The 12370-nt window shown below is 36.3% G+C and overlaps 5 protein-coding genes and 1 long non-coding RNA gene across 8 annotated transcripts in view; 2 read left to right on the top strand and 4 right to left on the bottom strand.

Annotated features, from left to right (window-relative positions):
* Window positions 1-1105, bottom strand: part of LOC115239796 (aryl hydrocarbon receptor nuclear translocator-like protein 1) — a 30327-nt gene extending 29222 nt beyond the window's left edge. For both annotated transcript variants that reach the window (XM_029814528.1, XM_029814529.1), the window contains exon 1: window positions 637-1105. The gene's annotated coding sequence lies outside the window, so the exon portion shown is untranslated. The remainder of the gene's footprint in view (window positions 1-636) is intronic.
* A 626-nt stretch (window positions 1106-1731) lies between these two features.
* On the bottom strand, window positions 1732-4102 carry LOC115239803 (nitric oxide synthase-interacting protein homolog). Of its 2 annotated transcripts, none has more exons than XM_029814552.1 (6): window positions 3809-4102; window positions 2923-3302; window positions 2730-2841; window positions 2257-2651; window positions 2060-2168; window positions 1732-1968 (listed from the first exon to the last, which is right to left on the bottom strand). In XM_029814552.1, exons 2-6 carry the CDS (start codon window positions 3096-3098, stop codon window positions 1897-1899), a joined length of 864 nt encoding a protein of 287 aa, XP_029670412.1. In that variant the 5' UTR covers window positions 3099-3302; window positions 3809-4102; the 3' UTR covers window positions 1732-1896. The 2 variants fall into 2 exon arrangements, with proteins under 2 accessions (XP_029670412.1, XP_029670411.1); XM_029814551.1 differs by having other exon boundaries at window positions 3741-4100.
* LOC115239805 (protein SREK1IP1-like) lies at window positions 3565-4957 on the bottom strand. The gene is made up of 2 exons (XM_029814555.1): window positions 4600-4957; window positions 3565-4206 (listed from the first exon to the last, which is right to left on the bottom strand). Exon 2 carries the CDS (start codon window positions 4200-4202, stop codon window positions 3750-3752), a length of 453 nt encoding a protein of 150 aa, XP_029670415.1. The 5' UTR covers window positions 4203-4206; window positions 4600-4957; the 3' UTR covers window positions 3565-3749.
* A 157-nt stretch (window positions 4958-5114) lies between these two features.
* Window positions 5115-8009, top strand: LOC115239799 (heat shock protein 83). The gene is made up of 3 exons (XM_029814540.1): window positions 5115-5507; window positions 5818-5936; window positions 6029-8009. The coding sequence occupies exons 1-3, from the start codon at window positions 5358-5360 to the stop codon at window positions 7926-7928; spliced, it is 2169 nt and encodes a 722-aa protein (XP_029670400.1). The 5' UTR covers window positions 5115-5357; the 3' UTR covers window positions 7929-8009.
* A 358-nt stretch (window positions 8010-8367) lies between these two features.
* LOC115239806 lies at window positions 8368-11674 on the bottom strand. Its single transcript, XR_003884677.1, has 3 exons — window positions 11493-11674; window positions 10795-10887; window positions 8368-10365 (listed from the first exon to the last, which is right to left on the bottom strand). It is a non-coding gene; the product is annotated as an uncharacterized LOC115239806 (long non-coding RNA).
* The window catches only part of LOC115239798 (staphylococcal nuclease domain-containing protein 1), a 7443-nt gene continuing 5075 nt past the window's right edge, over window positions 10003-12370 (top strand). Inside the window, exons 1-2 of the mRNA XM_029814539.1 lie at window positions 10003-10138; window positions 10833-10954. Coding sequence (XP_029670399.1) covers window positions 10088-10138; window positions 10833-10954 — 173 coding nt within the window. The 5' untranslated portion in view covers window positions 10003-10087. The remainder of the gene's footprint in view (window positions 10139-10832; window positions 10955-12370) is intronic.

Raw genomic sequence — 12370 nt, 5'->3', positions numbered from 1 at the left:
GAACCGCTCGCTCGCTTCAATTGCGCGGGTTTGCAAATTGAACGGATGATAAGCACCAGTCGAGCGACGTATTAAAAAGAAATACCCCGAACGTCATATCTTTGCGCAATCGATAGAACGAACGGCATCGTGGAAGTTGATTTCGAATTGTTTCGCTCGATCTTGTCCATTACGTGCGTGTCATACGTGTCATGTCAGATGATACTCGTGTTGTCTCGCTATCGCGGAGAACTCGCGCTTTCCCGCGCTTTTTTTTACTCGACTAACTTCGCAGTTGTTCGAAAGAAAGAAGGGACCGATGAATATAATTCGCCAGAAACGTTGATTCTGTTAAAATTGCGTCAAGATTGCGAATTGATATATAAGGAAATGTTTTGAACGCGAAAGTTTAAAATAAAAGATGTTTAAAAAAGAGACGCGAAAAAAAAACGCCATCTTGAAGGATCAGAACGTTTCCTTTTAACGGGGCTTTTATAATATCTTTCAGAAGCTTCTGTCACATATATCAGCGTGTATAAAACAGCTGACGATGTACGGATAATCAAATTATGCAGAGTTAAATGCGCTCGCGAGATTCTCTTCCACCCCGGCTACTTTATATCCCACACAATCGATGTATTTACATGTCCTACTTACGTATTTATATCGTCGGCTGCGAGTATCATAATTATCCGTCGCGATAGATGAAAACGCGAAGGAAAATCGTCGCCGCGCTCCGAGATTGATTCCGCGAATAAAACTGCTTCCGCGTAACTTTATTATTGCGAACAATGGACACACGCGCCGGAGGCACTTTTGCGTCGCGCGATAACTCGGGTCGCGATGATTCGCGGGCCGCCGCCGATTCCCGTTCCGGGAATCGCGAAAGTTGAACGCGGGGAACGCACTCACCTCACCGCCGTCGTCGATGTCGCCGTTCGGTGTTCCCGAATCGCTCCGAGTGTCCTCCGCGCAGCGTAAATCCACATGACACACCGGCGACGAAGCTCGCTTTCGCGCTCCGTAACGTTTGAGCGCGAAACCGTGCGAAAATACACGCACGCACGTAACGCACCGTCTTTCGAACGCGCGCGCCGATCCGACCAACGAATCGTCCAACCGTCGTCTCGAAGATTGCCGCTTACCCGGCGGAGCGCGCGTGTTTCTCCTCTACCGAGATGGCGCCACTGTCCCCGTCCGCCGCCGACTTCAAAGCACGCCGACATCCTGGAATTATTCGGTGAAAGATGGGGAGGAAGGGTTTCTTCGAAAGTCTCTCTTTCTCTCTCAGCTCGTTTTTTTTCTATGATATTTTTTCAGACGCATTCCATCATATAACTCCATTTTGTCGCTACAAATATGAAAATATTGAAACGATCAGCATTATGATAAAATTATAATTTGATATTTCTATACTTTATTTTAATCCTTTTTTTTTCTGTGTGTAAAAGAAAATCAATTCGGAATCTTCTTTGCCTGAATGTATATTTATTTTATTTTAGTCAAGTGCACAAGATCCCGAGATGATTTGTATTTTTCTTAATGTAAATTTGAATTTTAACAATTAAATATTCTCATAAATATTATCCCATAAAATCGCGCATATTAATGATAGCATTATATGTTTTATATGTATATACATTCGTGTATTTTACAATGTGCTCCCTATATACTATTAATTGAACTAAATTATATCATATTTCTCAAACATATATATATACCCAATATATATATATATAAGAACGCTAATGCTTGTAATGTTTGAACATATTTTATTTGAAAATAAATGTATTAAATAAAATACATAAATAATAATTAATGCTTAATTAATTTGCAGATTTTTATCTACATTCAAATTTGTACATCCTTAATTACACCTGAAAAACTTATTTACCATAAAGTTATACAAATTGCCCCTCACGCCTGCAACACCGGTCTTTCGTGCTTACCCTCTAATGAGTCATTAACAGATGCATAACCAGTACCACCCTGAGAAATGACAGACGTGGATATATTTTTTAATTATATATATATATATATATTAATGCTCTCAATATTATATGTTATTTATATTACTTACTCTTTGTAAAAGGATAATATCAGATGGCGTTAGTTTAGAATTGTCCAAGGGATTAATCCAGTCTTTTTTTATTAATTTTTCCACACATTCCATAGTGACCACATCGCCGCTATAAACAAAAAATATTTAAACAGCAATAACATAATGAAATTAATATTTGCGACTTGTAAAAGAATGTAGAAATTCATTTCCCTTACGTTGTCTTTATCGCAGCGCAAGGCACATTGTTGCCCAGGATGTCATGTGTAATGGGACACATGTATCGTGCTTGTTTGACGATAAGCGATCTCTTGTCATCTGGATCCTTAACTTGTGTGAATTTTATAGGAATCAAATCTTTCACTTTCAATGGATTTCCACTGACAGGACAATAGATAGTCTTGTCAGGCTTCTGTAAGGAGGTTTCCGTTGCTTCCGGTGTCTTAGAAGGTATCCAGAAGCTTGGTAACACTTTGTCTTTGCCATTTTTCATATTAGATACAGAAACTCCGTCCGTTGTGCTCAAACCATTTGATACAATAGTTTTTTCATCTTTCAGAAAATTCTGCAGCTTCTTCAATTCTTCATTAGCAGTTTGTTCTTGCAACTGTTCCTGTAACAAATATATCAATAACAATATAAATACTGTATTAACTAGTTAAACTTTTTAATGACCGTACAACTTGCTCACCTCCTTTTTCTGCTTCTGCTTTTCATACTCCTTTAATTTTCTTGTATATTCCCTCTTTTTAGTCAAAATATATTCCAGTATCGACTCTTTATCAAATAGATAGCCATCCTTTCTGTAACAACAACATAGATTATGACAAAAATATTCACCTAAGCAGAAATATGCAAATATATATATTCCATAAGATACGTACGTTATTACTGGATTCCTACAAGGTTGTAGAGTCAAGCAACAGCAGTCGAAATCCTTGACAGAATCTTTACCCACTCGTTGAGTGTTAGTACCATAACCTGATGCCGCAGCATCTTTCTTTTTCTCGTGATACGTGTACACTGCACCCGCAGTACAATTCCTCGCATGTCGCGTCATTGTTATTAATAATTCGCAAAATAATTCTTCTCTCCTTCAAGAAAATCTTTTGTCTATATTTCCTCGAGCAGTATGTGATGATGAATATAGCGGATCAATAAAAAATGGCGTAGCGTCATCTAAATCCACCCGATTGGTTGACACGTGCAGTAATTTTAGCTCGTAGACCAATCCGATGCTTGGATTCTTTCAGCCGCCATGAGCCTAGAAAACAGATTACCATGATGTTGTACGGAGTCCAAGCAAGACGAATAAAAATCCGTTTATTTTGCCTATTGTCATGTCGCCTTTATTGTAAATTCGAAATACGAAGAAAAAAAGGTCAATTAAATTTACAATTAGAGATCAATGAGATTAAAATAAATTGATGAAAAATGTAAAAGAGCACGTTTTCGTGAAATAATCGATATTTTGTAGGATAGATGCAGTTTTTGAGGCAATCACTGAAAGAGTTTACATCAAAATATTACAAACGTATTCTTCGTCTTTTATATATGGAAAAATATTCGTGTTACATGTGCTGAGTCAGTATATGTAAGAAGGAGATGCATATATAATGACAAAAAGTCATAATCATTCAACGTTTAATATTCAATGATAGAATAAATTGGAATGAACTGGAAGGATTGGCTCATAACTCACGATCACAATTTATTTTTTATCACTGTCCTCATTGCTCTCGGATGAACTGTCCTTTTTATGCTTCTTACGTTTCTTATGTTTGGAGCTTTTCTTTTTCTTTTTATGTTTATGTCTCTTTTCTTCCTCGCTGGACGCTTCTGACTCGGACTCGCTGTCACTGCTGTCCGACCTCTCGCGTTTCTTACGCTTCTTCTTGGACTTCTTCTCCTTGCGCTTTTTCTTAGCCTCCTTCAGCTTCTTCTTCAATTCACGTTCCCGTAATTCTGTCAACGGGGTTACATAATTCTCGTCGCTGTCCGAGCTCGTGCTACTGACGTCCAGCACGATCTCCTTGTTGGGATCGATTTTGATAAAATTGCGACATTGATAGGTTAAGTGTCCGGCGTATCCGCATTTTTTGCAGGCGGGTCGTACATGCTCTTTGTTCTGAGGGATCAGTCTGGAAAGTATTCCGGGATCCATGAATCTGCAAAAACGCGTTCACACGGATGCTACGTAACAATGGAACGTGAAATATGCATAAACATAAACGATGAGACACACTCTCTCTCCGTGTACATCTAATTCTGATACTTTCGTTACTGAAGTAAATGATTCAATGTGCCGTAATAAAATCAACGTTTCGACTCAATTCGCATACATGTCAAGAATAAATACAATTCATGGCAAATATTTATTATGTAGAGATAAAGAAATGCCACAAGGTCGATCGTATCAATAAAATAGAAACTGTTTTCGAGAAATATATGAAATATCAGGAATCGCGAGGATGCTCGTGAATAATCATATAAATATGTAGCTTGAAAACTGCATGAATCATAACTTAATTACTATGCAAAAATAAATTAATTTCACCTACGTTCATGTATAAAAAATTCTCTGATAAGTCTCTGAATTCTTTGACAAAAAAAGTCTGGGTAAAAAAATATTCTCAGACAATGCAAGATTGCGTTTTCAAAGCGTATGAAACGCCTAGATGATTCCTTGATACGTTAAACAGAAAATACTGGAATCCTTGAACGCCAAAACGCGGTCGATTACACGTGCGTGGACGCACGCACACAGACGACACACAGGCAACGCCGCGCACGCGCTCGCACCCGAACGTTTATTCGAAAAGCATGTTTCGAGCTATCGCGATGGTTCTAGACGCCAGGAAGATGTCGTCATTTCCTGTTACCACGCTAGTCGCGGGACTGAAGCTACGAATCGATACAAGCGAACGCGCGTTGTTCGGAAAATTACACGCGACGTGTCGTATTAATTGACTCTCGAAATTGTGCAACAATATAATTAACATTAGCGTCGTAATTTCCTGCCCCCAAACGGCCTCGAGGAGCTAACTTGATAGAAGCTTCTAGAAGCCGGGCGGGCTTCCGTTCTCAAACATTCTAGAATCTTCAGGACTCGATAAAAGCAGCTGCTGCGCGCCACTATTCAATACTCTTCAAAGTGACCGCGTGGAGGACGCGTCGCTGCTCCAAGGAAATTTTCTCTCGTCGAGCTCGTCTTCTTCTCGAATAAGGACTGCGATTACGACGCAAGTGCATTCGTGTGCTTTTAATTCAGCTGTGATCAACATCTGTCTAACATCAGTTAAATAATAAACTGAAAAAGATGCCAGAGGACGTAAGCATGGCGGATGCTAACGATGTTGAGACCTTCGCCTTCCAGGCCGAGATCGCTCAGTTGATGAGCCTGATTATTAATACCTTCTACTCGAACAAGGAAATATTCATCCGAGAATTGATCTCCAATTCGTCCGATGTAAGTGGCTTATATATTATCGATAAAAAAAAAAAAAAAATCAATGATCATCGTGCCCCATTTTCGCATTTCTTTACTCGAAATTATTTTAATGCACGTGATAATTTTATATTTTATTAAATTTTGATAAACGCGTTGTAGTTATATTTTAATCCGAAAGAAAATTTTGTGAGAACATTCTCTTTTTTATTATATATATTTGGAAGTTTATGAAAAGCATTATTAAAAATATTTGTATAAATTTCGATGTGTAATGAAAAATCGAACCTTGTTAATAATACAGTACTAATTTTTTCATAAATTTGTCTAGGCATTGGACAAAATACGATATGAATCTCTCACAGACCCATCCAAGCTGGATACATGCAAGGAACTGTTCATTAAGATTGTACCAAACAAAAATGACCGTACCTTGACAATTCTTGATTCGTAAGTATCAATTTTCTATAGAGATGTACATGTACACAATGTATATTGATGAAGTAATTTTTAAATTTTTTTTTTTTTTTTTTTTTTTACAGTGGCATTGGTATGACCAAAGCTGATCTTGTAAACAATCTGGGTACTATTGCCAAGTCTGGTACAAAGGCATTCATGGAAGCCTTGCAGGCAGGTGCTGATATTTCCATGATTGGACAGTTTGGTGTAGGTTTCTACTCGGCGTATCTCGTGGCTGACAAAGTCACTGTAATCTCGAAGCACAATGACGATGAGCAATACTTGTGGGAATCTGCCGCTGGAGGTTCATTCACTGTTCGTCCTGACAATGGCGAACCCATTGGACGAGGCACAAAGATTATCTTGCACATCAAGGAAGATCAAACGGAATATTTGGAGGAATCAAAAATCAAGGAGATTGTAAAGAAACATTCTCAATTCATTGGCTATCCCATCAAGCTCGTTGTAGAGAAGGAGCGTGATAAGGAACTGAGCGAGGATGAGGAGGAGGAACCTGCAAAGGAGGGCGAGACTGAAGACGAAAAGCCAAAGATCGAAGATGTCGGTGAGGATGAGGAAGAGGATAAACCCAAAGATGAGAAAAAGAAGAAGAAGAAGACTATCAAGGAGAAGTACACTGAAGACGAGGAATTGAACAAGACGAAACCAATCTGGACAAGGAATCCAGATGACATTACGCAGGAAGAGTATGGTGAATTCTACAAGAGCTTGACCAATGATTGGGAAGATCACTTAGCTGTGAAACATTTCTCTGTAGAGGGGCAGTTGGAATTCAGAGCGCTGCTGTTTATTCCACGTCGTGCACCATTTGATCTGTTTGAGAACAAGAAGAGGAAGAACAACATCAAGTTGTATGTACGACGTGTCTTCATCATGGACAACTGCGAAGACTTGATTCCTGAGTATCTGAACTTCATCAAAGGTGTTGTAGACAGCGAAGATCTGCCTTTGAATATCTCTCGTGAAATGTTGCAACAGAATAAGATCTTGAAAGTTATCAGGAAAAATCTTGTTAAGAAGTGCTTGGAGCTCTTTGAAGAATTGGCGGAGGATAAGGAGAACTATAAGAAGTGCTATGAGCAATTCAGCAAGAATCTGAAACTGGGTATCCATGAGGACAGCCAAAACAGGAAGAAGCTTTCAGAGTTGCTGCGCTATCACACTTCTGCATCTGGTGACGAAATGTGTTCGCTTAAAGATTACGTCGGCAGGATGAAAGATAGCCAGAAGCACATTTACTACATCACTGGCGAGAGTAGGGAGCAGGTCGCCAACAGCTCATTTGTGGAGCGCGTAAAGAAGCGCGGTTTCGAGGTCGTCTATATGACTGAACCTATTGATGAGTACGTCGTCCAGCAGTTGAAGGAATTTGATGGAAAGCAGTTGGTATCAGTCACAAAGGAGGGCTTGGAATTGCCAGAGGATGAGGAGGAAAAGAAGAAGCGCGAGGAAGACAAGGCCAAGTTCGAGAACCTTTGCAAAGTCATGAAGGATATCTTGGACAAAAAAGTCGAAAAGGTAGTTGTATCCAACAGATTGGTCGATTCGCCTTGCTGTATCGTCACGTCACAGTATGGTTGGACGGCGAATATGGAAAGGATCATGAAGGCGCAAGCTCTCCGAGATACATCCACCATGGGATACATGGCCGCGAAAAAGCATTTGGAGATCAATCCCGATCATCCTATCATGGAGAATTTGAGGCAAAAGGCTGAAGCTGATAAGCACGATAAGTCTGTTAAAGATCTAGTCATGTTGCTGTTCGAGACTGCTCTCCTGTCATCTGGTTTCGCCCTCGAGGATCCTCAGGTTCACGCATCCAGAATATACAGGATGATCAAACTCGGTTTGGGCTTTGATGATGAGGATACGCCGACTCCCGAAGATGAAAAGATGGAGACGGAAGTACCGACGTTGGAGGGTGATGCGGAAGAAGCGTCGAGGATGGAAGAAGTAGATTAAGATTTATGTATTAAGTTCTTATTTAGATTCATCCATCCATAAAAAAATACAAAAAAATATTTAGCGTTTTTTTTTTTTTAACATGAAAATAGTTATAAGATATTGCAACTTTTTATTATCTTCCACATAGAATCCTACAAATAGATATAAATTCGAAAAACAGATATAAATTTGTATTTAAAAAACAAAAAAAAATATTAAATAAATATTAATTCTATTTAAAGTTCAAAATATTCTTACAAAATACTTTTCTCGTCGAAAATGAGAAAAATTAAAGTAAAATTAAATAACAATTTTCAAGTAAAAATTCTTTTATTTTAAACTTAATTTCAAGTTAAACTTAAGTAAAATTTTTACTTTAAGATTAAGTAAAAGTCTCATTTTCTATGGATTTTAAAACTAGAAAAATAAGAAAGATTGTTCTATTTAATTATGCTTTAAATATTAAGTATGCTTTATTTTTCCCTTTCTTGATGAGGAAATTATGGATATTTTAAACTTTATAAATAGCATTAATATTTCCATCAATAAAATGATTAAATATCATGTTTTTCTAAGTTTACAACTATTTATAGAATTCTATGTGGAAGATAAAAAGATACAAATATTAAAATATTTATTATTATATCACCTCGTTGGTGATTGCATCTTTCCCATCTTTTCCATTTCTTTGTTCAAGTCAAAGAACATGCGCTAGAATATAATCATCGTAGGATATATAGAAAAATGTAATAGATAAGAGAAAAAATTATACTGTTCACATAATTACACTGAAATACCATACGATTATTAGTGTTCATATCTCATTGCAATGCTAAACAAGATATATTATAGATATGTCGAAATTTTTATAATATTTTAGTTGAAAGCTTGTTAAAGATAATTTTAATATCTATGGCTAATACATTCACTAAGAGAATATAAATTCCAAACTTATCACACACAAAATTGTACTTAAAATTTAATTCGTTCATTTCAAAAACGAATGAATGAAAATTATACATGTCTGTATATGAAGATTTTGTGAGTTTGAAATGATATTAAAGACTGATATGTGCGATGATAAATTAGATTGTTTTCACTTATTAATATTACTAAAGTCTGTCAACTTTATTAGCGTGTATTAGGAAAACTCTCTACGCTCTATTGTGAATATAAGTAGCATTGTCAGTGACATAATAGTAGATTTGATATGGGGTAAAACATTTCGTATTTGTTATTCTTCAAACAGCTATATAAAAGATCGATATATTCAATAATAGAATAATAGCTGACTAAGCTAAAATATTCACGTTTAGGGAGCTTTTTAACAAGAAATATATATAAACATAATGTCACACAATTGGCTACCAAGTAGAAAAATTTTCAAGCCTTCAAAGTTCTCTATTTGATATCCAATTGTGTGATATCGAAGGTCTGTTCGTTTTACTCGCACTTCCTAGAATTCTTTGCATTTGAAACGAAATAAAATATATATTATAAATTAAATATATATTCGGGCATTGAAAAAAGGATCGAAGGATATCCTATTTTCTTATTAGAAAGCATAAAAAAAAAATTTTTTTGATTAAAAAAAATAGAATTAGTAAGCTCCCTTGATAGTCACGAAAATTGTTCGTGGTTGGTCGTCTTTAATAATAATGTCGTTGATAATGCAGTTAAAAGAAATGATTCGTTCGATCTACATACGATTTCGATCATTTCGATTCAATTTCTCGCTACCTCTTCTCGTGCTCGACGGCTCGAGGCTCGAAGCTCGAAGCTCGAAGCTCGAAGTCGCAGCATAGGGTGCGACACCGTGCCGCGTGCTGTATGTCGCGTGTTGCCACATCACCACCAAATCAAACGAATTTCTCAGCGTGTTTTTGATGTAGATTGCGCTCGTGCCGGACAACTACTACTCCGCATGATACGTGGAAAGCGTGAGTGACCGCCAGTCTTTGCTTCTCTGACCGTATTACAGCCCAACATGTCAATTTACTCCTGAGCGTAGTCTCGCGTATTTTTAATAATAATACACAAGAGGAGCGATAAATTATCTCACAGAACTCGAGCTGCAGCTATACATAATTGGATCCGAGAGCGCACGAGTGGAGCGCTAATAGAATCGACGTTAACTGCGAAATTCCATTTCTTCGGAGAACATTGTGGAACGCATCATGAGCGCACCTCAGGCACCAGTAAAATTGAGAAATGGAGTGGTGAAACAGGTGAGAATTCACACCGCGGATCATGCCGGCCTATTGCGATGAATTCACGCGTGTTTCGTCAGCGATTCTTGTGACTCGTTATTGCCGCCGTGTGATGTTGACTTCTTGTCTGCTCGCCCAGCTGGCAGGAAACAGGCTATAGAACATATGGTTACGATATCTGAAGTATCATCTTAGCGGCATTTTCAGGGTTGTCAGGTCGGTATAATGGCTCGTCCAGAGATTATCTAAAAAAAAAGAAAGAAAGATTGCATAATCAAACAAGCACATAAATGATGGTTACAAAATAAATAGTGTGGTCAGAAACGTGAAATTGTAGGAATGTATACAAAAAAGAAAAAAAAATCTGATTGAGAACGGTTGGGAGTTTTTCTATTTTTCGTCTAAAGACTAAAAACTGAAGTCTGGCAACCCTGGTGACGTTCCATGTGCTTTGAAGCATTGTATCACATATTTGTAAAACATTAATGAGAATACTTAATATAATGTTTTTATTTTGCTTCCTTATCTCTTCCTTTACTCTCTTTACTTCTTTAGTCAAATATTTTTGCTAAGAGTTTGTTATAACTTGGAAAAGTTCTATGAAAATTATTAACAATTGCGTAATAAATATTCTCATTCAATAAATCATATAGTGTTAAATATTTCTGGAGTACCTAGATTTTTTTCATGACGCTAAATTTTCCTTCCAAAGGTGACATCTGGAGATACTGTTGTTATCCGTGGACAGCCTATGGGAGGTCCTCCACCTGAAGTAACAATTACTTTGTGCAACATTACTGCTCCAAAATTAGAACGTTGGAAAGGAAATGATAGGTATATATACAGTCATAACATTTAGATATAAATACAAAATTTTTACTCGTAAAGATTCTTTAAAATTATTTCTAAATCCTATATATATACAGGATGATAAATTTCAGACATAACAGGCCGAATAACTAAATGAAATATTGAAGTCCGATTTTTTTAAGCTGTATTATTTCGAGGCGGACAGATTTTGATAAAAAGAATTTGACTTTGGATGGACGCGTAAAAAAAACCGGACCTCGACATTTCATTTAGTTATCGAGATATTCGGCCTGTTACGTTTGAAATTTAGCATCCTGTATATATACATAAATTATAAGCAATTTTAATAATTTTAAGATAACTTAGTATATTAAGCTCTAAATAATGAATATCCACAAATAAATAAGATGAGATAGGCAAACGAGAGTCAACGCGCTGGATGAGGAACGCCAAAAATATATTATTTCTCATATGTGTAATTAATTGTGTTTATTAGACGTTCAGTCCGAATATTGGACCATCTTTAGTAATTGTATACAAATATAATATAAAAGAGACTTACATAGAAGAACGTATGTACTTTGGACGTATGTACTTTGACATAGGAGTATAAATAATGTTAGGAGCGTGTCGAACGAACCGCACTTGTCAACGGTGATAATACTAATGATATGTGAATTTTCAAAACACGAAGGTTACACAGTGGAGGTATAAACAGACATACATAATATTGCGATGACTTAAATTTTTTTCAAGTTGTCTATTATTGATAAATATCTTTTGTCTAACTGATCTGTATTGTTGTGGAGATTTAAACTTTATTAAATGACGAAAAGATAGTTTACATTTTTTCAAGTTGTCTATTATAGGTAAATATCTTTTGTTTAACTGATCTATATTGTTGTGGAGATTTAAACTGTATTAAATGACAAAAAAATAGTTTAACTCCACAACGATACAAATCAAATAGACAAAAGATATTTATCAATAATACACAAATTGAAAAAAATTTAAGACACCGCAATATTATGTATGTCTGTTTATATATCGATCGTAATCTTCGTGTTTCGAAAATTCACATATCATTAGTATTGTCACTGTTAACAAATGCGGCTCGCTCGACACGCTCCTAACATTATTTATACTATGTCAAAGTACATACGCCCGCTCCTTTTATATAAGTCTCTTTCATATTCTGATTTTATTTATTTTTATTTTTGTATTTATATACAATTACTAAAAATGGTCCAATATTTGGACCGCGAAACGTCTAATAAACCCAATTACACATACAAGGAATAATATATTTTTGGCGCCCCTCATCTAGCGCGTTAGCTCTCATTTGTCCGTTTCATCTTATTTATTTGATAATTTTGCAAACAATAATTTAATTGTGAAAATAATAAAATACTAACTTGTACATATATATATATATATATA

Source organism: Formica exsecta, unplaced genomic scaffold (genome assembly GCF_003651465.1).
Source record: "Formica exsecta isolate Colony F162 unplaced genomic scaffold, ASM365146v1 scaffold395, whole genome shotgun sequence".
NCBI lineage: Eukaryota > Metazoa > Arthropoda > Insecta > Hymenoptera > Formicidae > Formica > Formica exsecta.
The sequence above is the reverse complement of the archived record's forward strand: the minus strand, read 5'-3'. Positions and strand labels throughout refer to the sequence as shown.